General features: G+C 46.6%; 1 protein-coding gene, 1 long non-coding RNA gene and 1 other non-coding gene across 4 annotated transcripts; 2 read left to right on the forward strand and 1 right to left on the reverse strand.

Annotated features, from left to right (window-relative positions):
* The first annotated feature begins 48 nt into the window (after window positions 1–48).
* On the forward strand, window positions 49–1,605 carry LOC132450208 (uncharacterized). Of its 2 annotated transcripts, XR_009523814.1 has the most exons (5): window positions 49–348; window positions 437–533; window positions 722–836; window positions 1,012–1,040; window positions 1,424–1,605. It is a non-coding gene; the product is annotated as an uncharacterized LOC132450208 (long non-coding RNA). The 2 variants fall into 2 exon arrangements; XR_009523813.1 differs by lacking the exon at window positions 1,012–1,040 and having other exon boundaries at window positions 50–348.
* A 45-nt stretch (window positions 1,606–1,650) lies between these two features.
* Window positions 1,651–1,788, forward strand: LOC132453137 (small nucleolar RNA SNORA50). Its single transcript, XR_009524609.1, has one exon. It is a non-coding gene; the product is annotated as a small nucleolar RNA SNORA50 (small nucleolar RNA).
* Window positions 1,789–2,403: 615 nt separating this feature from the next.
* tex2 (testis expressed 2) lies at window positions 2,404–16,650 on the reverse strand. The gene is made up of 11 exons (XM_060042182.1): window positions 14,720–16,650; window positions 13,479–13,679; window positions 12,187–12,562; window positions 9,437–9,765; window positions 9,006–9,149; window positions 8,642–8,741; window positions 7,618–7,738; window positions 5,419–5,538; window positions 4,890–5,099; window positions 4,034–4,154; window positions 2,404–3,290 (listed from the first exon to the last, which is right to left on the reverse strand). Exons 1-11 carry the CDS (start codon window positions 16,595–16,597, stop codon window positions 3,144–3,146), a joined length of 3,747 nt encoding a protein of 1,248 aa, XP_059898165.1. The 5' UTR covers window positions 16,598–16,650; the 3' UTR covers window positions 2,404–3,143.
* Between the last annotated feature and the right edge of the window lie 8,849 nt (window positions 16,651–25,499).

The following is a 25,499-nucleotide window of genomic DNA, read 5'->3' on the forward strand; positions in this document are numbered from 1 at the left end:
GGACCAATGAGATGCCTTTAAAATAACCGGATGTACTAGAAATAGCATCCGGGCGACATTTTCTTCCAGGTTTGGAGAGCACGCTGGTCTAGCTCTGAGGTTGTTAGAGAGCGTTATTAGTAACTATGGACAGAGTATGTAGTGGGCTTTTCAATAGCCGTAGGTCGTTTTGGCTGTTATATTTCTGCATTTTTGAGCTAATAACCTGATCAAACCATGTTAATCTTGAACATAATGGAGGTTTTAAATAGACTAGAAGCACGCATGTGCGTCAGCAGGGCTACAAGTCCACCACATGGGCGCCCACGAGGTGAACGAGCAGGCCGACAGAGCAAACCGAATGAGCAGGTAATATTGAGTACAGTTACCTGATGTTGGTGAGCGATCTTTTTTTAACCCACTGTCGTGTAACTTTAATTGATTTTTATTTCCCTAGTTTGTTCAAGATGCGTCTTGATGAGTTCATCGGAGTTCTGCAGAGGGCCCAGAGCCACCACGCCACTAAGATCCATACACAACGAGTTTTATATTGGGTAAGAGAAAAGGTTTGCTTGTAGCATGTTTAAGGTTTGTTAATGAATGATGTTAACAAATGCGTTAGACTTCTGAAAAAACATGAGGTCAATCTTTAAAACTGACAAACCTTTTACGCCGGAAATACTACTATTTCAATAATTGTTTTGTTAACACTGCATTTCCCCCGATTGTTTTCTTCTTTCAGTTGGCCTAGTTTGTTATATGCGGATTGATGCTGCTGCTGAGCATGTCCTAGTTCTGCAGAGGTTCCAGGCTCTACCCTCGGATACAAATGTAGACAAACGAAAAAGTTATATTGGGTAAGATTAAGTTTACTTATACCATGACTTGGATTTGTTAATGAATGATGTTAACAATGCGTTAGACTTCTGAAAAACATGAGGTTAATCTTTCAAACTGACTTACCATTTACGCACGAAATATTACTCCTTCAAATAGTTGAATATTTAAATTTGAACTACTTTTCTCCAACAGGAAGGATTGCTGTGGGTTGCGGCTATTGGGTAAGATTAAGTTTTCTTATACTATGACTTGGATTTGTTAATGAATGATGTTAACAATGCGTTAGACTTCTGAATAAACATGAGGTCAATCTTTCAAACTGACTTACCATTTACGCACGAAATATTACTCCTTCAAATAGTTGAATATTTAAATTTGAACTACTTTTCTCCAACAGGAAGGATTGCTGTGGGTTGCGGCTATTGGGTAAGATTAAGTTTTCTTATACTATGACTTGGATTTGTTAATGAATGATGTTAACAATGCGTTAGACTTCTGAATAAACATGAGGTCAATCTTTCAAACTGACTTACCATTTACACAAGAAATATTACTCCTCAAATTGTTGAATATTTAAATATTTGATTTACTTTTCTCCAAACAGGAAAGATCGCTGTGGAAGGCGGCTCTGAAATGTAGTAGCGCCCTAGCAAGCGCGAAGAATATATTTCATTCTGGCCGTCTATAACCTGACAAGACTAAGCAGACCATTGTCACAATGCATGTGGTTGACTTGACTGTACAAAACCTCAATTGAGATAAACCTGAATAAAAGTATCAATCGAATTTCGTCTGGTTTATTTGGCTATACATTTTAAACCTGTGAGATTCAAGCACTATCTTTGAACCTGCATGACCATTCTCATGGACTTACAGGCCAAGCTATAGTGCAAAAGTATACAATGACTTGTTATAACTGGGGTCCCTTGGCTCTTCCCCAAGCTTCTCTTTTAAATGCAAGTTACATTATCAAATACCAAATTGTACCACATTTTGAGTTAAACAATACATTTGGTCCAATCAGGCTATACTTGTAGTTTACCAATGCATATTAAGGAAAATACTCTAAAGTTTACAATATGTAAGTTACATAGACTTTCAAGCAAAAACGTTCTTTAATCAAGATCCAATCCAAACATTCTGTGGAACCCAGCACAATGTGATAATTTCCCCACTGTGCCAATAAACCACATGACAGACTGAACACTGCACATTCGAAACAGACTATGGCACAATGAGCCTCAATTTCAACAGGATGCAACCAATGTCTGTTGGATGGAATGTTTGGTCATTTATAAAGGCACTTGTGCCTATTACTGTAACCTAACATCCAGACAAATGTATTGGAAGTATACTAAAATGCAACATGTCTTGGCAAAATAAATCTGAAGCTCATGACTATTTGTTCAAACAAAGGGAGCAACAGCATTGGACAGGCAGTCTACTGGGGATATTGGACAATATGGCTGAATCCATTGATATTACATATTTTTTTATAAATGTCAACCATGATGTTCTTGTCTCTTGGTCCCTTAACTTACCTATCACGTCAGATTGCTCTTGCATGGAATGGTCATAATGTTGTTTTTATCCTATGCCATACATCACGACATCAGGCTACAGTTCATTATACATTCATCGTTTGACTGGAATAGATGTATCTCAATAGCTATAGATTAATTTGTACATACAGACTAGTTGGTTTGAGAACTCACTAAAACAATGTATGATATCGACCAAAAAGTACCTGCTGAGATTTGTATAACTTCCATTTTCCAGATGAGATTCATGACATTTTCACATAGCCTACATTAGGGACCCCCTTGCATCAAAATGGTAGGAGCCGTATTGAGAGACAATAAAGAGGCCTATCAAAAAAAAACAAGAGTAAAGATTTTGGGTTTGTTTCGAAGAACTGAAATCAAACTGGATTTGATCGGTAAATAGGCCATAATCACGCCAAGACTCGGGCTGTTTGGTTTCAACTGTACATCACAGGTATCATGGTTCTCATTTGGGTAGATTCAACGTTCAACTTCCCCACTCCCAACTCAATGTATTCTAACGAGCCAAATCTAAATTGTATCATTCCAACTGACAAATGTTGATGCAATTAAATTACCGGGGGGGGGGGGGGGGGGGTTAACAATGAGCTTGCCAACTCATAGTCATGGTAACTAGACAAGTCATTGCGCTGAGGAAGTGGAAAAAGTCATAAAACGTGGACGTTTGGTCCACCTGAAGGTCGTGGTGGAGAGGATGCGTGTCCATGTCACTTGTTCAATAAATATCCATCGACGAATGCGTTTAAAAAATATAAGTCTTCACTCTGAGACTTCGGACTCTGTGGGCTCGGGGTCAGTTAAGGCATCGTTTGTCTCTGTAACCGAGTTGGCGTTGGAGCGTGGGTCCATGGCAGAGTGCATTATGGGAAGCCAGATGTCATCCATGTTTGGCATCACAAATATTTTCTGTTGGACAGCAGAAACAAAAAAAGGGGAGAGGATTGAAGTGCTGAGCAAAACAATTTACAAGACACAGGTATAAGAGCATATGCCCTGTTGTGAATCTTTCAATCTCTCTTGGCTTTTTGAAATAGGATTGTGCAACCTTTACTGTTGAGGAATAACTCGATTTGTGTGCACTAAATTGCATCTCTGATTTATGCTTGATGCCACATAGACACAGACTAAACTGCCTATTACAGCATTTATAGAAACACATAGCTCTCCAATTGGTGACAACACGAAGCATTGTAGCCCCTTTGGGTTCCACTGGAGGCAGGTGACCAAAGATACATAATATTGATGTTGCATCACAACGAGATGAATACAGTTTCACTGCAATACAGACAGATTACGCCACCAGTCTCTGCCACAGGCCTGTTATCTTTTGGGAAAAGTGTCATTACTGGGGCTTATATAGAGCAGTATGGAGCCACGGGCACATGGCTAAGTATTGTTGTGTTAGGAGGCAAGCCATTCAATCATTCTAAATTTCTCTTTATTAGCCAATTCCCATTTAATCCCTATCCTTGTCTCAGCTTGATAAGCAAGTTCAAGCGTTTGAACAAAATTACACGCTGTCTGAATGATGCATCCATATAATGCCAATTGGAACAATTCCAGTATACATATTCTACATACAGCTCATACAAACAAACGTCTAGTTTTACTACAGCATCTAGCTTTGAGGAAAACGATGTGCCGTTCACCTGGAACTCCTGGTCCAGTTTTTTCTCAATCCAGTCCGTCACATTGGCAAACGTGACCTCCCTCTCGCCCAGTTTCGGCCGCGCTTTCAGCTCCAGGTGTGGGGGATTTCGAAAGCCATACCTGGCGACCGAAAGGGGAAAATCTCTCAGAAGAATGTCTTCTAAAGTTACTGCTTAAAACACAGTGTTTGTTCGATATGTTAAAGGACACCAGGAAGTTGCTTGGGTATTTTCTTTCGTGTCTTTGAGCTGTGCTGGGTCACTTACAAACCTGAATTCTGAGAATAATAATTAATAAAAAAAAATATATCCTTGTTTATCTGGTGTAGCTTTAGTTAGTAATATAGTAATATATTTCTTCACAGAGGTTAAGCAATTTGAGCAAGCATTGTGGTCACAGGGCTATTTTGAGAAATTCAGCTTAATCTCATACCTGGTTGTCATATCTTAACAGTGTATTCTTTGGAACGAATCAATATGAACCAAACATTAATCACTGTTAATAATTTGCAAACTGAATTACAGCGCCTTATAAATGGTCTTACTATCCAAATCGTCACATAGCATTTAAACTGCTTTTTTCTAAAAGCCCTGTCAATTTTTCTGCATGTGTTTTTAATTAATCAATATTTACTGCAACCCTTCGTGATTCGTATTCTTTATGTTGGTTAATAATGTTTCCCTACCGCATAAGATGAAGAAAAGCTGGCCACTACAACAGCATTGGTGTCAAACATAATCCTCTACCCTTTCATGACTGTGTTCCACCACCAGGGGGAAGTATTGTGTGCTTGTGGTCCTAAAATCACCATGCAATGATAATAAAGGACACATCGATAATTCGATCAACAACTACCAAATCCTGTCCGTGGGGGGCGGGGGGATGTTGACGGACAGCGTCCCGCGACACTCCTGCACCTCCACAGTGAGCAGCAGGGGCGTGTTTGACATCTCCTCGATCTTCTTCTTGATGAACTCCGTCTCCGTGGCCTTCTGGAAGTACTTGGACTTGGCGATCTTGTCCACGAAGCGCATGATCTTGCTGGGCCGGTGGCCTCCCATGTACCTGAGCAAGAGTGGAGGAGGAGGAGGGACGGGAGGCTGGGAGTGAGTCAGAGTCATCATTTATTCATAACAGCATCTCTCAGCTTCAGCCATGGAGAGGACAATGTGAGTGTGTGTGTCATGTATAACATTAGCAGTGAGCTTTCAAAATGTGTGGGTTCAAATGAGGATGGGTAGCTGGATAAAAAATAGACAATATCTGACGTACACGGTGCGTTTCTAACAAACGTTCTATTAACAATCCGATTACTATGAGGATGAAGATGACGATCAGTAGAAGTATCCTGAGTATGACGGTGATGATGGTGCAGCGGGCTCACCCCTCGCCTCCCGGCAAAATGGCGGCCTTATCAGCCAGGAGTTCGGCGGTGTCCTCCTCGTCAGAGGAGCCGGCGCTGGAGGACTCCTCGTCGCTGTCCGCCAAACAGTACGTCCGAGGTCTGGCCACTGAAGGTCACGCAAAAAGCACAGTAGCCATCAAAAGCCCTACAGCCACTGGGGATCAGGCCTATAGATCTATGAGATCAACGTCAGTATCTCCCTAGTCCTTCACGACATTTAAGGTTAAAGGGGAGGTTACTATTATGTTAAAGGTGCAAGTGTGTAACATTGAAACAGAGCATTTATAAAGGGTACTTCAGTCCAAATTCACATTTTTGGAGAGATTTTTCTCCGCCCGCTCCCTCCTCCCCAGACTCAAAGCTCAGGCGGGTAGCCAGGTTGAGGACACTGAACAAACACGAGCACAAGATAAGTCATGGCATCTGTCTTGAAATCCTACTGTCCCCATATTTTAAATGCAATTCAACGATGGACCCATGTTTTAGTTCAGCCCTAGTCATGGAGCTTTGCGAAAGAGATCGAGGCTTTTTGGGTCATTTATGCCGCTTTTCCACTGCATGGTACCAGCGCGACACGACTCGACTCGACTCGACTCAGCTCGCCTTTTTTGCGTTTCCACCGCGAAAACATGGTATCTGGTACCTGAAGTGGCTGCTTTTTCTAGTACCGCCTCGCTCTAGGTTCCAAGCGGCTGAGCCGATGCTAAAAGGTGACGTCGGCAGACGGCCGGCCACTGATTGGCCAGAGAGTGTGACGAAGTCACGAGAGCGACATGGCAACCATGCTGGTAACAGCCATAGCAGCGCCGCAGCCAACATATTCCACTTCTTCAACTTCTTCAACATGCCAGCTAATAATAGTAATGTTATCGATGTCCTCCATTGTTGTTATGTGGGTTCTGTCCATGTGTGGGTTGCGTAGGTGTTGTTTGCGTCGCGTACAAAAATACGTCACGGCCCTTTCGCGCAGCCGACCCCGCCCACGTCCAGGAGGTACTATCTGCGGTGGAAAAGGACCCGTGCTGCTACCGTGTCGAGTCGTGTCGAGTCGTGTCGTGTCGAGTCGAGCTACATGTGCGGTGGAAAAGCGGCATTAGAATCCAGTACAATCTAATTCGATTTTGTTTGTTTGTTGGTTTCCATTGCCACACTACGCTGTGTTTGTTTGTTCAAATTTCTTTAGTATCTGGCGACCCTTGGTACTCGGAAAAAAGTGAATCATAATACACAGGCAAACAAAAAAAGTTCTGACCCAGAACTGACATTTTTAATTAAAACATACTGGCATTTGCATTGTTGTATAGTAGTTCTAATAATAATAATAATAGTTGTTTGTGATGCTGTAAAGTATTAAGACTTAGCATGTTTCCTTAATCGCTGATGATATATTGTGGTAATTCTATGATAGTACAGTCGATTTGTTACATATAGGTTCTTTAACCACTATTCACTATTTATTCATTTATGTGACTTACAGTGAATTAAAACAGGTCATTAAGGAGCAGGTACGGGTAAGGCATGTAGACTGTGGCCATCGGGAATCGAACCCAGCAGATTTTACTAGAGTTCAATACCCTAACCAATACAAAAACATCCTGTCCCTAAGTCAACGTTTGTTTACAGGTCTTACTAACTGAGAAGAAGAAAAATAAGATTAGGGGGCATGTCTCAAACTCACCATCCAGAAAACCAATACACAGGAGGCGGGAGGATCCAACCAGATGCAACCAGATGACCAATCAACACACGGACAGGGGGGGATGCCACCAGATGACCAATCAACACACGGACAGGGGGGGATGCCACCAGATGACCAATCAACACACGGACAGGGAGGGAAGCCACCAGGGGCCGAAACAACACGCAGTCAGGAGGCGGGCAGAAAGAGGAGAGAAATATACAGCTGCATTAGTCGCATTAAAGGGAAATCCATCCAGTGCCCACTAGGCTCTCATGGCTTTTTGTCACATCTATTAATTTAGTGTTCTCCTCCACTCCCCCAAAACTCTTTTCTGATGTCACTGAATAATCATCAGTAATCAAAACATACAATTGCAAAGGAAGGAACGTCAAAACCCAAAGATATTGTATTCAGGTTTTAGGAAAGCAGAATCCATTTAAGATTGGAAACAAAACGCAAAAAAACATTAACTAGTTTAACGAAGAGCAAGGCCTCACCCATCTTTCCCCGGCTCCCCCAGACCCTCACTCTCCTTCCCTAGCCGGGCCAGGTTCATCTTGGTCTCCAGAGTCATGAGGAAGGAGCCGGAGTAGGATATCTCCAAGTCAAACCACAGGCCTGCAGAACCAGACAGAGAGACAAAGAGACAGTGAGAGAAAGAGACATTGAGCGAGAGAAACAGAGAGGCAAGGAGAGAGGGGAGAGAGGGCCAAAGATCGAGAGAGAGAGAGAGAGAGAGAGCAGGCGGGAGGCAAAGAAACTTTAAGGTAAGAGGGTCAATAACTATAAATAACTCAGGATGAATGGCTGTTGATAATGAACCAGGAACTTTTATACCTACTCCTTTTGCTTCCTTTCCCCGCTAAGACTCTATAGGGGTCCACTGTTAATGGTGGGTCTATAGCCCAATAGAGCCTGGAAATAACATGCACATTGCCTTATCACCAGCAGTCCTCGGCCCCCAACCAAGCACTGGAAAGGTCAGCTCCGATGGGGCATTTGCTTGCTGTGTTGGCACATAGCCTGCTACTTCCCGTTCAAAGACAACCAGAAACCCCCTACTGTGAGCCGTAAATCCTCCACCTGGATGGCTGCCTGATGAAAAGTGCTGCCTGGTTCTATTTAATCTAAAGCCTTATTGCAGACATGTCCGGGAGACGGTGACTGAAGGGATTGAGCTTTGTATAAAGGGATCTGGTGAATGAATGAACAAATCAATCTGCATGCGTGTCGTGTTGGTTATGTTGTGTTACATTGGACCGAGGTGGACACAGCGAGACCAAAACAAAGGAATCATATTAAGGGCATAAGAAGAGGTAATGAGTTGTAACATCCAATTCAGCTGCACTGGAGGAGGTAATGGACGACATGAGCCAAGAACGAAACATTCAGGAGAACAAAGGTGGAAGGAGAGATCACGTAGTTCCACTTTAAACCAATGAGACAAGCCGTGGCTCTGTGTACAAAGCTGTGCAGTGAGTAACATGACAAGATGGCCAATGATGATGTCGCTTTTCCAACCTTGGTGGTCCACAGAAGGCCTGGAGGCCTGCAGGATCTTTGGAATAGCGAAGCCCATGTCCAGTTCTTTCAGGGTCAGCTCGTTCATGAAGTACGGTAACTGGAACACACACACACAACACACACAATATAAATCCCAAGACGGGTTAGAATGAGGGGGAGTTATACTTAAGTTAAGTATCAAATAGAGAATGCAAGAATAAACTTTTTTTTCATGCATGAATAATCTTTTGCGTAAACAGATTGCCCTTTTGCCATTGTCCACCAGTCATTGTCCATTGTTTGAATTTATAACAACTATTTAAGAATGCACACTTATGTTGCCTTCTGGGTAGAACTGCTAGCTCAGCGGGGCGCTACGCACCCGGATCTTGCTGAGCTTCATCTGGATCTTCTTCGAGACCATGTTGGCCCAGTACTTCTCTCCCAGGAAGTCCCAGAACACTCTCCCCAGCAGAGCGTTCACCCACGCCTCAGGCTCCATGCGCTCCCCTTGACCCCGTGGAAACTGATGGGAGGAGAAACATAAATGTAATATGTGATAATCGATGGAAACGTATGGATACGGAAGGGGCAGCTGTTGAACACCCTTGGTTTGCTTCATTCATTCATGCATCCCTCCACCGATGTTTCGACCCAGCCATCCATCCATCCATCCACCCACAAATGGATGCGTCCATCCATCCACCCCATGTGTTGATTCATACATGATTCCAACTACTTCCCATCACCCCACCCCTCCCTCGCTCCATCATCCCATCCAGCCTTCCCTCCCTCCCTCCCTCCCTCCCTCACCCTCTTGGCGGCCAGGGGGCTGCTCTCGGGACTGTGTCGCGCTGCGGCTGCCGAGCTCTCCGTCTCGTCCTGGGGGTTGATGTACTTGGCCATGTAAACGTTGTAATCCAGCAGGGACCTTGGCCTGGCCCCCCCCGCCGCCAGGCCGGACCCCCAGGAGGGCTCTCTGTTGCGGGGCAGAGCCTGGGGCACCTCGTCCATGCTGCTGCGGGCACTGCTGCTCCTGCTATCCGCCTCCCCCGGGCCTCCTCCTCCTCCTCCACCTCCTCCCCCGTTGGCGTTGGCTCCCCCAGGCGCCGTAGTGCTACCGTGCGTAGACCCCTGGAAGCCTGAAGCCATGGTGGGGGACGTGAGAGGTCGGACCTCAGGGTCGTGTTGGATAACAGAGACTAAAGTCATCTGCACACTTAAAGCACAACTTGAGACCCAGTAGCTCATACTGTTTAAGCTATATTGGTGAAACAGTGTGGTCATGTTACATTAATGTAAGCCATTTCCACTTGCGTCTGCTGTCTTGGCGCTACTGATATGCTAACATTGGTAGGAAAACAGACCTATTTAATGGTATTGAGTATTTTAAGAGCTGATGTGCATTTGGACGCCATTGACAGCTTGATTTGCACCTGAACTTAACTACAACAAGGGAAAAAAAGTAAAAGTACATTCACTAGAAACGTAATGACAACAATGCCTAGAAATGTAAAGCAGGGTTGTGCTATGGTGGTTTTGTGCGTGTGTTCATAATGCAGAAGCATGTACATGGCATGCATTATCAAATGCATCTGTAAACTGCATGTTCAACAATTTCCGGAGGCAGTGACGTTGTTTGCATCTAATTGGTATTCTGACATCCGGCATAGCCTGCGTCATACCACAGTGCATTCATATAAGCATACCTTGTGTTGAATGACACACAAGCGTTCCCTGACTCATGCTAGAATAATCATGCTAGCCCACTCTTTCACATTGTTTATTTGTGTACTATCAATGCTACATCCCAATTAAAAATAAATCTGTCGCTCTTTTAATCCTAGATGCTAGGTGGCATGCACCCTTTAATACTTCACTAAGCCCAGACTAAACGGTGCTAACATTTTCCTTTTTAATGTTATCTACCATCGTGCTACAACACAAGTAATGCTGTTGTGCCGGTAATACTCATGAGGTCCTCAGAAAGTAGCCTGGATATGACTGTGATCTGATGGGCCTGCAGGTATCAGATACTGGGAGGCAGCATTGACCCGGCACTGTCACTGAGTATGGGTGTTGTGTAAAAAGGAGTGTTTAAGGTGTGAGGAGTATGAATACAAGCAGGCAAAGGTGGAGTGTGTCTGATTGTGTGTTTGTGTGTGTGTGTGTTGTTTGTGTGTGTCGGTGTGTAAGTGTGTGTGTGCTGTGCATGCATACATATGTGCATTCGTATGCTCTGAGGGGTTGCAGGAAAGTGTGTGGTGTATAGGGCGGTCGAGAGCCAATCAAAGGTTTAATGGGTCCACTCCCCAACGTCTGCATGCTTAAGCAAGATGCCCTACCAGCACCTTAACGGCATGCTTCTGAGTTTACTGTCGCAAGTGTCTGCTAAATGAACAAACAAGAATAGGAAATAGTATGCATATATATTGACATCTTTCTGATGGTGCTAACATCCACATCGCTTTAAACACAGCGACGATAGATTTCCAGAAATTATAAAAAGCTCCTCCCTAATGGATGTTATTATATTCAGGGTGGGTTTACCTGCTGCATATTCAGCCTCTACCTCCTCGTCCTCATCTGCCAGAGCTGGTGGCCATTGGGGCGGATTCACATCGCCCTCTTGCTCTAGCTCTGCCCTTCACCACTAGCCTTGCCCTCGTCTGGTGCTCATTACGCTGCTCAGGGACTGATGCCAAGCTCGCAGAACACTGGATTAACTGTCTTTTTATAATTATCCATGTTGTCTGATTATACACGAGGGAAACAAAAAACTGGCTAGCCAATGGTGTGTGTCTGCATACGCTTTTATCAAAAGCGATGACAGTGAATGCCAATACAGGTCCCCAAAGGCTTTTGACATGAGCACTTTTGGCAGTGTAGAGTGAAACTATGGCACACTGATTGAGTGGCATGTGATTGCTGAAATTTATAGTCGACGTGGTTCATTCCTAAGGTCAGGGTCAAGATCATCATGTGGCACTCTGGGAAATATGTGTGATGCATTGTCAAATGTTTAAACAAGACTCATCTGTAATAAATCGGCTCTCAATGAGCTATTGAGATTTAGAAGTCACAAACTTCAAACTGAATTCAACATTGCAGATATCATTGGTTGAGTTCAGTCTGTCTGAAACCCAAATATATTAAAAGTCTCTCAAACAATTCAATAAACTTTTACAGCAGGCTGTAATATATATAAAAAAAATAGGCAAAAAAAAATAGGCAACAATAAGCGTGCAAATCATTGTGTTATTGACTCAAGACAAGCTTGTCATCGGTTAAAGCCACACCTTCGAGCGGTTATGTTGTAATGGGGACGCAAATCCCTGCGGCACCGAGTGGAGCCAAGCCAGTAAAATATAATGGAAAAAAGCCATAAGGAGCAAAAAGAGGAAAACATCTCGCCCGAGGATGCCTTCCAGTAGGTTGGTGTGGACATTGGGGATTGAACCTGACGCTAGCGTGTCTCTCTATTATTTGTGTGGTGTATGGCATAACAGTGGCTGCATCAGGGCTTGGAGTGGAGTGAGGACTAGCATGATGTCAGGACTCACCCCCTTTACAGGCACCAGACCCCGACCCACCGCCTCTCCCCTCCCACCGCAAGCCGGACGCCAGCAGGAACCTCCTGAACCACTCCTCCTTGTCCCGGCCCGTTCTTCCAAACAGGAAGAGGGTGAGTCCTCCGCCGCCAGTACCCGCACCCCCAGCTGCACCCCCACTCGGAACCACAGAAGGGGGTCTCCTAGGCTCCTCTGCCTCCCCATTGTCCACTCTGTCCTCCCCAACCTCGTGCCTCTCGTCCCCAGCCTCGGGCCGCTCTCCCTGGGCCTTGGACATGAAGTCTTCCTGCTTGGCAAGCTCAATGCAGACGGGGTACTTTTTGTTCCACACCCGCTTCCTGGCCAGGCTCTGGGGAACCAGGTGGATCTGTGGGGCAGAAGGAGCTACGTAAGGACACAGGTATAAAGCTAGCCACCCCCGTTGTTGATATTATTACATTGTCATCATAACCGAACGTCAACAAATCGTTCATGTCATTCTTAATCCAAATCCAGTCCAAAACATATATCGGTATTCAATAACACCAAGAGCATTGATAATATAAAGCATAATAAAAAAGATAATCTGATGACCGCACGTTTTCCTTCTGTGCGAAAATGTTTCGAATCGTTACGTCCAAAATATATAAATAGATAATAGATAATATAAAGGTTTAGTCTTTAGTTGTATTTACTTTGAATGTTCCACGTCCACCCACTGCGGTACGATGTTACATAAGCCTGATGTAAGCTCATCTGTGGTTGCCTGACGAATCCAAAAGACAGCTGGCATTTATCAGCCCTGAGGTGGTCCGAACTCCTGGGCTCAACAGACACGCTGAACCCCTGCAGGAGGTCACAGCTATCTCTGCACGGTGACCGGGGATGTTTATCTCAAGTGCTTTTTTCATATGTCGTGCAAGAGTCACTTGGCTGCGGTGATGTTGAGATGATAGTGAGATGGCCACGCCACTTCCCTTTCACTGTCCAGTGGGAGTGCATGCAACTGGTTCACTCATAACACACACAGTGCCTACATACATAGGCGTGCCCAACCAAAAAACTCTTGACAGTATTGTGTGTCGACATCGGCCTAGGACAGACACGCACTCGCTCACTCAGCCTCACACTTCTCACACGCTCATAAACGACATAAACACCAATGTAACGGAGACCACCATAATTCCACCATCCATTCTAGTAAGCTTAATTGGGTTCTCTCAAGGTGGGTCGAAACCTCCCAAAAATCGACCTCCAACATCAACACGCATACACAACACATGCGCCCGCGTGCGAGGGAGCACCTTGCTGTGAGCCAGGTCGTAGATCTTCTGGCTGATGTAGCTGACGTCCGGCTTGGGCTCGTTGTGCGTGGCCCGCCGGGCGATGTTGTGGTTGGGCTTGGACAGACGCAGGACGGAGCCCTCCAGACGGACGTAGACTGAGTGGGTGTAGGTGGCGTGGTACGTCTCCGGGTCGTAGCTGCTGATCTCGTTCATCCAACCCTTGACCAACACACGCATGTGCAGGCACACATGCGCACGCACACGCACACACACACACACACACACACACACACAGAGGATTAGAGATCAATCGTTTCTTTATTTTTTACCTAGATACATCAATATATATCTATATATATATATATATATATATATACATACATAATTAAAACTAAAGCAGAAATTGGGTCGTAAATATTGTGAGTGAAACTCCCGTCTAGCATCTATCCCTATCTCTTTGATGATCCTCTCAGAACCAGGTGTTCCATCCTCTTATTAAGGAAGCTACTTACACACTGTCTGAAAAACACCAATGGCCGCCAACATCGAGCCAATGGCCCATATCCGTTGTTGGTTGTTGGCTTGTGTTGGATGAAGTTCGGACAGCCTGCCGTCGAGAGTGTGACACGGCCTACTTCGTGAATGTTTAACTCAACTGAACTGGTTTACTTATATCATCTGGGATCTTCAGCCATACAGAGACAGGCGGCATAGCATTTGGACCCTCCTCTTATCTGATTGCCCTGTGTGGAACTGCAACATTCCCTGGAGAAACAATACCTCAATATGCTGTTGCCTGTTGCGATGAACCTGCACAGCCTGCACGTGTCTGCGTGTGTATGTGTGTGTATTTGTGTGCGTCTGCATGTGTGTGTGTGGTTGTGTGCGTGCGTGTGTTTTTGTCTGAGAAGCCAATTGAATTCAAACACCAAGGGAAATCTAGGAGATGGAGTCGCTACACCATGAAGACGGGTAAAGGTAGAGCCAGAGAGTGGGCAGGTTTTATTTGATAGAATGAGGACTTATATTCTAGCCGATACAAATCAGGTTTTTCCAAAAAATAAACCGCATGTTGTATGGTCTACTCTGCTCCACAACTCACCATGCCACTACTCACAACACTGAGGACAGTGTCTAACGCTGTCCACTCAGCGTTAGATACCACAGACATGGACTTACGTGTATCTCTTATGTTACACGACCAACCATGTGGACCAGGGCCTAAATCCCCCCCCCCCCCTCGCCGAGACTGATCCTACCTTGAATATACCCGGTTCCTGGATGTCGAGCTGGGCCGCATTCCAGTGATCCATCCTCTTCCTGCGTCGCCTCATTCCAGATGACTTCCTGCTGGACGAGGACAGCCACAGCAGCAGTCCGGCCAGCATCACCCCGGCGACCGCCCCGTGCACTACGGCGCACGCGTACTGCGGCACGGGACACACCAGGTAGCAGTACACCACCTGCGCCAGGAAGACCAGGGCAGTGAAAGGCACAGCCTCGACCTCCGCCTCTTCCTCCTCCTCTTCCTCCTCCCCCTCCTCCTCCTCCTCCTCCTCCGTGTCGGGCTCGCTGCACAGCCCCGTGCTGGTGGTGCGCAGCTGCCGGGACCCCGGCCGCTCCCCGTCCGGCGAGTCCGTGTCGGTGCACGCCTCAAAGTCCCCGCCCTCCCCCAGGATGCAGAAGTCCTCGTCCTCCTGCCGGGCCACCAGGGCCGACATGGAGCAGCGGCCCAGCGTCAGGGAGGGCGACCGGGGCAGCGGCAGCAGAGCCAGCGCGGCGCCCTGGGACGCCGGCGCCAGGGCCGAGGACAGCGAGGGGAAGGAGAAGAAGACCGAGTGGGGGCCCTCCCCGGTGGGGGTCTCGTCCTCCTCGCCCTCCGGGCAGTCCTCCTCCTTGATGCTGTAGTTGTTGTTGTTGCTCTCGCCGAGTCCGTTCAGCGCCGCCGCCGCCGCCCCGCTGAGCTCCGACGCGCTCGACGACAGGGACCTGGAGCGATGGGCGCCGCCGCCGGCCAGGCCCCCGTACGCCGCCGACTCGTCGCCCATGATCTTGCTGAAGAGGTGCAGGGGGTCCGACATCACCTCCGACAGCCGGCGCTTGGTGTCCTCGATCCGGGCCTCCACCTCCTGCACCTTGAAGAAGGAGCCCCGCCCCTCGGTGGGCGTGAGCGGCGAGGAGGGCGCCGTCTTGGAGGAGTCGGCGACGGCCTGGGTCGCGGCGGCCGTGCCGGTGTACAGCCGCGGCTGGGAGAACTGCTTGAAGAGCTGCATGTTGCGGCGCGACTGGGAGGTCTGCGGCGGGGGGGGGTGCGCATGGAGGGGCCCCTCCGGACCCTCGGGCTTGGGGGCGTCCGTGGACAGGGACTTGACGAAGGACTTCATCAGGTGTCTGTGGCGGGCGTGGTGGGGGGGCGTGGCGGAGGCCGGCAGTGTGGCGGCGGCGTCCCGCGGCTCCACGTCGCCGGACAGGGAGCGCACCAGGCTCAGGAAGGGCTTGGAAGAGGAGGAGGAGGAGGAGGAGGAGAGGGAGGGGCCTTTGGAAGGGGAGCAGGAGGTCGAGGAGGCGGTGGCCGCCTTCGAGGCGAGAGGCGGCGGCAAGCCATCGGAGGGCCAGGAGGAGCTGGCCGGGGGGTTGGAGGAGGAGGAGGCGGAGGAGGAGCTGTAATGGGAGGAGGCGGCGATAGGCATGGCGGCGGAGGAGGGGGACTGTTGGAGGGGATGGGTGGGGGCGGCAGGCCTTCCAGAAGGTCTGGTGGTGGACACAGGCAGCGGCGGGGCCCCCCCGGCGGAGTGCTCCAGCAGCAGCTCCTCACTGGCCTCCAGGCCCCTGGTCACACCCTGCTCTTCCTCCTCCTCCTCCTCCTCCTCCTCAGAAACACCTCCTCCCCCTCCTCCTGCCCTGTCCTCGCACTCAGACCCCCCCGCCGCCCCCAGGGAGCCGACCAGGGGCCCATACAGCGCCTCCTCCTCGTCCTCCTCCTCTTTCCCCAGGGCTGAGAAGTGGATGGTGATGGTGTCCCGGGAGAGGGAGCGCTGCACCTGGAGCCGGGGGCCCGGGGCGTGGCGGGGGGTGGACGCCTGGGCATGTGGGCCCCCACCCCTGGAGCTGTTGGAGTTGCTGCCCAGGCTGGCCATCACCACACAGCACAGGCCTCAACGCCTGAAGAGGGAAGGAGGGGAGAAGAGGGGGAGCAGGATGGATGGGTGGAAATAGGGAGGCAGACAGGGTCAGAGTAGCACCTTGATTCAGAACTCTTACGCATCAGCTAAAGACCAGCTAAAACCATCAGCAATCATTTATTATAGATTAGGCCGTGTCAGTGTTTGTGTGCGTGTGCGTGTGTGTGTGTGTGTGTGTGTGTGTGTGTGTGTGTGTGTGTGTGTGTGTGTGTGTGTGTGTGTGTGTGTGTGTGTGTGTGTGTGTGTGTGTGTGTGTGTGTGTGTGTGTGTGTGTGTGTGGACGGGAATGACATTGAGACGGTGGCGTTGGTGGTGACACAAATTGCCAATTCGAATAAAGCCGAAAGCACTGCCTTGGAGAATGTACAGAATGTGACAGTGTGACACACAACCAAAGAGACACAATACAAGAACAGCAATAGACCAGCCTCCCGAGGCTTTATATTCATAAAGTGGTCTGGAGGACTATTTATAGTTTACCCCCTTCTCCTCCTCCTCCTCCTCCACCCATCCCTCCTTCTATCATTAGCAACCCTGGCTGACACCCCCCCGTCCCAGCACGCAGCCCTGTCCTCCCCCCAGACATGGGACGTGATCCCTGGATTTGTTCTGAACCTAGAGCTTTGAGTAGAGGGGGAAGGGGTCATCCTTTAGGCTGCCTGTAACACCCAGTCCCATAGGGAGCAAAAAGAAAGGGAGATGGAGGGGGGGAGGTGGAGCGGCCCTAGCAAAGGTTGCCACGGGAAACCGCTTCCGTATCAGTAATAGGCAGCAATGAGACACTTTGAAAACAAGATGTAAATCGGTTCCGATCTACAGATGGCGAGCCTGTGCTGGTTCCATCAACATGCGTCATCATCCCCCACACGATTGACGCTACAGGCCAGCCCACATGAGCCAATATGGGCAAGCGGTAGTGACACATCAGGTAGCTGCTTAACGAGCCACCATTTCCTGCTGGGGGCTGTGTTATGGAAGGTCAGCTGCACGGGTCTATTGCACCTGTTTATTTCCGAAAAAACACTTCATCATCGCTGTGATCGACACGCAGATAGACCCACACATACACAACCAAGACACACACACAAGCTGCCAAACTGTTTCCTTGGTTTCAGGTGGTTGATAATGAAGGTTCAGTAATGGAGGAGGAAAAGGAGAGGGAGGGGCACCAAACTGAAATTATAATTGTGGAGCGCATGCATCTGTGGGTGTATGACGTGTGTGTTGGTCTGCACGCGCGCGTGTGTGTGTGTGTGTGTGTGTGTGGGTGTGGGTGTGGGTGTGGGTGTGTGTGTGTGTGTACGTGCGTGCGTGCGTGCATGCGTGTGTGTGTGTGTGACTGTTTCTTTGTGTTGCATGGTGGTAAACATGAAAAATAGAAATACACATTCAATAGACAGACCAGACTCAGAGACAGCGTGACATAGAGAGAGCTAATGATAGATGGGAGACAAAAATGAAAGAGATAGAAGATGAATAAATGGAGAGGGTGTGTGGAGGTCGTGGAGGACCCTCTACAGCCAACCACCACTTGATGAACGCTCTAGTGGAAACTGACGGAAAGTAAAAGAGCCTAGGATTAGCCAGCCTTTGTGAACGATGGACCGGAGATGAGGGAGGGAAGGAAATAAAGAAAGAAAATATCTAATGAACAAACAAGGATCGTTGGAGAATGATTCAGAGAGAATTATAAATGATTGTGGGGGTAGCAACGGCTGAACCATGTGAAAATAGTTTAATCAGATAGTTTGGAACCTTTAAGGGGTTGCAAAATGTTTGAATATTTTTACATTTGGGTAAAGTGTGAGTTTGCGAGTGGTATTTCTGCATACATTGGTTGAAGATATATACAGAGAAGTGAGTCAATTGGTTTTAAAGTAGAGAAGAGAAAAGGCTATAAGGAGAGGAGGAGGAAAGAAGGTGTTGGGAGGAGGGGGAGGAGTTTGGAGGAGAGGAGAGGAGCTTGGAGGAAACAAAAGGCGAGGAGAGGAGAGAAAAACAGAAAAGGAGTAAAGTGAGGGTCAAGGAGAGGAGTAGGGTGAATGACAGAGGGAAGGTGAGGACAGGACACCAGAGGAGGTGAGAGGGAGGGGAGAAGGGCAGAAAAGGGAGGAGGGGAGGGGGAGAGGGCATGGAGGAAAAATGGCAAGCAGACAAGACTCTCATCTAATTAATCCCAGCAGAGCCACTCCAATCATCTGAAGCAGCTCCCTGGTCAGAGAGGCCAGCGGCAGCCATGATGCTTGCTTTGGCCAGGGGAGAAATAAAGAAGCATGAAGAAGGGAGGCAAGAAGGAGGGAAAAAAAGACTAATAAAGCTGAATGAACGACAAAGTAGAGGTAGAACCAGAGAAATATGGGAGTTAAAGAAAACAAACTCGAAAAGGTTTTCACTTGTATAAGAACAACAGTAGAAGAACACCAACTCTGTGTTTTGTTCTGGAGCTGGTCAACCTAACTGTAAGCTAAAAGGTGAACTCAAATTCAGATATTAAATTGCATAATTGCACCACTTCATCCATGCCTCATGTACCTGCTCTTGCTCTTCATCCTGCTTCTCAGACCTGACTGTTATTTATCACAGGAAAAATCAAGGACCATAAAAATCTATTAGAATGAAATAGAAAGATCTAAAGATGAAATACACACACTTTGAGTAAATATAGTATGATGGCTTATTATTTAAAAAAAAAGTGTTTCTTTGTGTTGAATTGTAATGTTTTCAAATGTTGGTTAGTGTTAATTTGCGTTCTCTAAATAAACACATTGGGAGCCGCATTGCTGTATTATTTTTTTTTTCCCTGTTTGGCTATGGCCATGGCCTTGTGTATAAAGGGGCTGTTGGCACTCTTCGCTCAGCCACTACATGTGTATTTGTTATATATTGTGGCAACCCCACGCCATTGGCCAGGGGCCAGCCGCTGCAGCACCCGCCCCGTGGACGGGTGGTGGAAGGAAGATACCTCCCCCTCCACCCAGCTGCACTAGAGGGAGCATCAACCGGGCCCAGGCAATCAAGAACATTGGGGGCACCTGGGGGACTGGGACGAGAGAGGAGCTTTAAGGGCTGGGGACGGGGCAGACGGGGGAGAGGGCTGACCAGGAAGAGACGTGTTGTTGAACCGACGTGACTTAACCAAACGTTTTCCCCACCAGGAGTAAGCCGGAGGCGTCGGGTGCTGTTTCCCCGCCGACCCCGAGGAAGGGCTGGACCAGGAGGTCCCGCGCCCTTATTCCCGATTACGGAAGAACCTTAGTTTATATATGATTTCCCTTTTTGTGACTGGACTTACAATAAAACCCGTTGCACCGCAACCCTGCTTCATTCATTAATTCCCGAATCCCCGCCGCCGACGAAGGGGGTTGCCACAATATATTATTTTTTTTGCATAGAGATGGCCGAACTGTTGATGGACCAATAGACCCTTTTACAGCCAACGTCATCAAATAGTTGCGTGCGCATGCCGGCAACAGAAGTGGTGTTGTATCCCAGTCGTTCTGACTCACAAAGAAAATGGTTTAAAAATTAGAAAAAAAAATGTTTAGAAATAAATAATTTTTTCATCTTCCTCATATCAGGATCTTTTATAAATAAATCGGTGATCTTGTCTTTTCTCTTGTCCATTATGTGTCAGGAATATTAAACTTTTTTAAACAATCTTTTGCTGGCTTATCAATTTATTTATTATCATTGTTGTGTGTGGTGTCGTTTACTCTATTGTAATTTTTTTTTTACATTTTGTATTGGTTTGACAATATTTATTATTTTACGACCTTGTAGATATGCAGTATTAAAGACATAACTAGCTGGCAACTCTCTTGCCCTTCTTTGCTGTGATTGGCCAGTACTCGTCACCTCAATGTTTCCTTGTGATTGGATGTGAGCTGTGATTGCGGGGAGTCCTGCCCTTACTGTTCTGTGCTGTCACCGACATGGAGTACTATGGCAACCCAATTAATGTTGCTGTTCAAGGCCGGTAAGGTAAACCTTCTCGGACCCTTGTAGTGTAAAGGCCTGTTGTGTTTGACGAACTGTTGATGGACCAATAGACCCTTTTACAGCCAACGTCATCAAATAGTTGCGTGCGCATGCCGGCAACAGAAGTGGTGTTGTTTCCCAGTCGTTCTGACTCACACACGAGGTAGCAACTGACTAGCAAGAGTTTAAAAGTGGATCAAAAAAAGTTTCCAGCATCAAAATGTCTGGTTGTTGCGTATATGGTTGTCAGAATCGATATTCCACCGGCGGACTAAAGTTGTATAGGATTCCGACAGGATCACAACCATTTAAGAGCAACCGGCGGCGTCTGTGGCTGCAGGCGATTAAACGTGTTGACTGGAATGAGGACATAATACACAATTCTGATTTCACCACATAAAACTCAGAGTCTTTGTCATGGTATTTGACGTTCTGTACATGACCACAGACAACGTATTCATAAGCATCATCCAGTGACTTATAGGCTCGTAATTTCTCTGGTGTACAAGCTCGGTTTCTCTATTAAATACGTAAGGGATAATGTATAGAACGCCGGTCATTATCGAGAAAATAAGCCCCGACAGGGCGAACAGGACACCGACGCGCAGCGGAGGTGTCCTGTTCGCCATGAAGGGGCTTATAAAAATAATTCACCGCCGGAAGTTGTGAAGTGCCCATGCAAGTGAACGGAACGTTGAAAAGACCCGTGTAATAAGTATATATATATCTGGCCACTGTATATTCGGCCACTTGCTGACGTCTTCAACCCACTCATTAATAGTACACGGATCTGGAAGTCGGACACCATTGTCAAAGTCAACTTGTTGAAGTAAAATTCGCGATCTTGTGTCGATAATTCCCTCGCATAGCTTGACAAGCTGTTGATCTCTGCCATACTTCTGTTGCCAGACTGCGCGTGCATGCGTTCTACGTCATCATTGTGTACAAACAGTAAAAGGGTCTATAGACAATACTATAATTTATAATAGTAGTATTTAGTGTGCCACTACTTTTGTACTTTTACTCAAGTATGATTCTGAATGCAGGACTTTGAATCGCAAGGATGCGTCGACCACAGCACATTAGGGTGGGAGTTGCCTTTTCAATGCAGCCATGCCTTTTCGATGCAGGAAAAATCCTGCTTCAAATGAACAACATGCATTTCATTTCCCCCCCTCGTTAATGGCCCGTCACTCCACTTTAATTGGCAATCAGATTATATTTGTTGCTAGAGAAGGAGATACAAGGTCAGATTTTTATTTATTTATTTTTAAATAAAGCAATCACTGAAGATGGACCACATCCTGAAGAGGAGATTGATATGACCTTGTGAATGCTGAGAGATATGTTACACTTCCTCCTATCCAATCCAAATGAATAACTCTCTGATATACAGGACTATGAAAAACACACGATAAATGTCCACAATTGAGATCCTTGAGTTAGATGCTAGGCTGCCTGATATTGACGTGTACAACAAACACTGCAAACAACTTTGGATAAAAGTTTCTGCTAAATGTCTAAAATATAGAAATATAATCTGTTTACAGAGCAGATAAAAAATTATCTGCATAAGAAAATATGCGCAATAGGCAGTAAAAGAGATGAGTCTACATGGTTTTTGAAACCTTATGAGTGTTAAGTTCGTCCATCTCGTTTCCTTGCTGCTGATTGGACCACTCAATAACACCAAATTACAACTCTTGAAATTAAAGATAAAATTACTAATTCCATTACCCGAGTACTGCTGCTGTACCATAAAAACACAGCTTTCACGGAAAGTTTGTTATTTTCTCCATCCCCGTCCTTGGTTTACGTTTTCCTGGTCATTTTCAGTCCCTCCTTCCCTTCCTTCCTTGTCTAGACAGATAAGAGTCATTACAGGCCTTCACTTTGTTTGATTGATGGGCCATATGATTGGACTGTCTAGTCAAGGACTTGTGAATGTGCGCATGTGTGCAGGTCTATTTCTATTAAAAGACACTGGAATTCTCGAAACAGGGAATTAGCTGTTGAGGTAGATCTTAAGCATGGGAAGCTATCACACTTAAAATGTAGGTTTCTTCAGCCACGTGCACAGGGGCTAGACCAAGCCACCGCTCCTTTGCCCTTATTTGTCTAGGTGCCCCTTTAGCCAAACAAAACATTAACACAAAACAGTTGTATTGTTACTAATGCAGAAGCTGTTATTTATATATATAGAATTTAAAATATATCAAAGCAAACTAAACCGCTGTTATCAATTGAAAGGCAAATTCTTGTTAATTTACATGTCTGAAAAAAATCCAGTCATGCTTCGATTGAGCCACTGCCCCTTACAACGTTCTACACGGCCCTGGGTTTTATAATGATCATTAGGCCTCAGTCAATATGATCCAATAAAATGCATTATAAGCATGCATTACATAAATAGGCAGTAAGCTGTATTCATTGTGGACAGTGAATCTGCACCCTGCATGAACTGACACCCACGTGGAGGGTGGACAAAGCTTAATCAATGAAGATAGAACTGTTTGCAACTAATAGGCTCTCTGAAATTTAACCTGCTGAACCACAGCGACGAGGCGGGGAGAGAGAGAGAGAGAGAGAGAGAGAGAGAGAGAGAGAGAGAGAGAGACTGAGAGAGAGAAGCGACCTTGGGTCCGTAGCTCTGTGTTTATCACCTCTGTATCCAGGCAGAGGCTAATCCACGTTTTTGGTTTCAGTGTTTACTGCTCAGGTGATTTAGCCTGGTTCTACCAGACTCTCGTACTTCACTTCATTTCATTTCATTTGTGGGAAATTCAAATTGAGCGGAAGTACTTAGGCGGGCGGAGCCAGGCTACAGGTGATTGGGATTCAGAGGAGAAATCTGCCCCCAGAATATAAACGGAACTGCCTTAAAAACACTTAGCTGTTAGCTCATTAGTAGCATTCATTAGCAATGTTCACGTTGCTAATGTTTTTCATTCCGCCTCACCACTAAATCAAGGAATAGTTATTTAAATAGGATGGTACACATCAGTTACACAACACAGGGAGGACCAAAAGAGGAGGGAAGGATGGAGGGAGAGACAGCAGATAGTGAAGAGGAGGGAAGGATGGAAGGACGAAGACACAGCAGACAGAGAAGAGGAGGAGGGAAGGATGGAGGGAGAGACAGAGAGGAAAGGATGAGGAAAGGATGGAGGGAGAGACAGAGAGGAAAGGATGAAGAAAGGATGGAGGGAGAGAGAGTTTTGATAACAACAAACACAACTTTTTCATTGTCATTAATGGAAAGGACTTTTCACATTTTACAACTCCGTCCCTCCCCTTCCCTGACACTTGGAGCCAGCAGACCACCTCAATATATAGCATAAAGCATGAAATTAGAATGGCCAGGGTTAGAGGCGCAATTACCATGATATGCACTCTCGGTATTCGGTATGACGGTCTTGAGTCATTGGATGAAAGCCAGCCCCAAATGGCATAAATGGTATGGATGTATTTTTTATCTTTGTGTGCTAGTAGCGAGGCAGTATTTGTGCAGTGTATCTCGTTTATCCCTGTCCACTGGGGAGACAGACGGGGCCCTGGTTTGTTCACCTGCTCTCTGCTCATTATGTGACTGTGTGTCTTTGTTTGTCTGCCTCTTTGTCTATTTGTCTATCTATTTGTTGTATCATGATCGCTCTCTGACTCTGACCCTATTCTTCTTCTCATATCAACCTCCCCACTAATGCCATACTACCCTCCTCTCCTCTTCTATTCCTGCCTTCTCCCTCCTACTTTCCTCTTCTCTCTCTATTCTCTCTCCCCCCATCTTTCCATCCTCCTCTCTATTGTCTCTCCCTCCACCCCACCCTTGTTCTCTCTTTTGTCTCTCCCTCCATCCTTCCATCATGCTCTCTATAATTCTAATTTTTTTAAAAGGTACACATTGATACCAATCGTAGGGTACTGCAGTCTAAATTCGAAGTATCGGAGAGGTTTCTGCCCGCCCCGTACTCCCCAGACTCGAAGCATAACAAATCACTGTCATTTTATGTTTTTGTAAAGCATATAGCTATAGGTTACATATAGCTCTTTTAAAAAGAAGAACAAAATCACTTGTCTTTTTTTATTGTAGGTTAGAGCATAACAGAATGATATTACCTGGCCCTGTCCTTCTACCTATCCTTTGAGGCAGATGATGAAGAGGACCTGTGATTAAGGGAACGGCTGGTAGAGAGTGGCCGTGTGGGCTTGTAGAAGATAGAAGGTACAACATTGTGGGCTAGAGTCTAACGCCCCCCTGCTTTAAACCTCGTCCAGGACATAATGACCTGCTCTGGGCAGCCGGCCAAACAGCGGAGAGAGGTGGGACACAGGTGGGACACAGAGGAAAGGAGGCGATGTGTGTGTGTGTGTGTGTGTGTGTGTGTGTGTGTGTGTGTGTGTGTGTGTGTGTGTGTGTGTGTGTGTGTGTGTGTGTGTGTGTGTGTGTGTGTGTGTGTGTGTGTGTGTGTGTGTGTGTGAGAGGGAGAGTGAGAGCAGGACCAGGACCGTTAGAGAGACTGTGTCAGTAAGTGAGTGAGTTAGAAAGACAGAGAGAGAGACACAGGCAGGGAGAGAGGACCAGAGAAAGATAGATGCAATGGAACAGGTATGTACATGACAGGTAAGTACTCAATTAGATGGACATGTGAAATTCTGACATTTTCAGAGGAAATTAAATATTTTCGATACACACACACATTAACGTACACACACACATACAGTCTGAACATATAGGCCTGCAATGCAAATAGCATCTAGGTAGCCGCATTTGCAAACAGTGTTGAACCGGGAGGAGGCCTACAAACAGACAGGACTGGTGAGAATCACAACACATTCCAAACTCGATAACAAACAACATCTAGTAGGCGGATATAATGCC

Source organism: Gadus macrocephalus, chromosome 2 (genome assembly GCF_031168955.1).
Source record: "Gadus macrocephalus chromosome 2, ASM3116895v1".
Taxonomy (NCBI): Eukaryota; Metazoa; Chordata; class Actinopteri; order Gadiformes; family Gadidae; genus Gadus; species Gadus macrocephalus.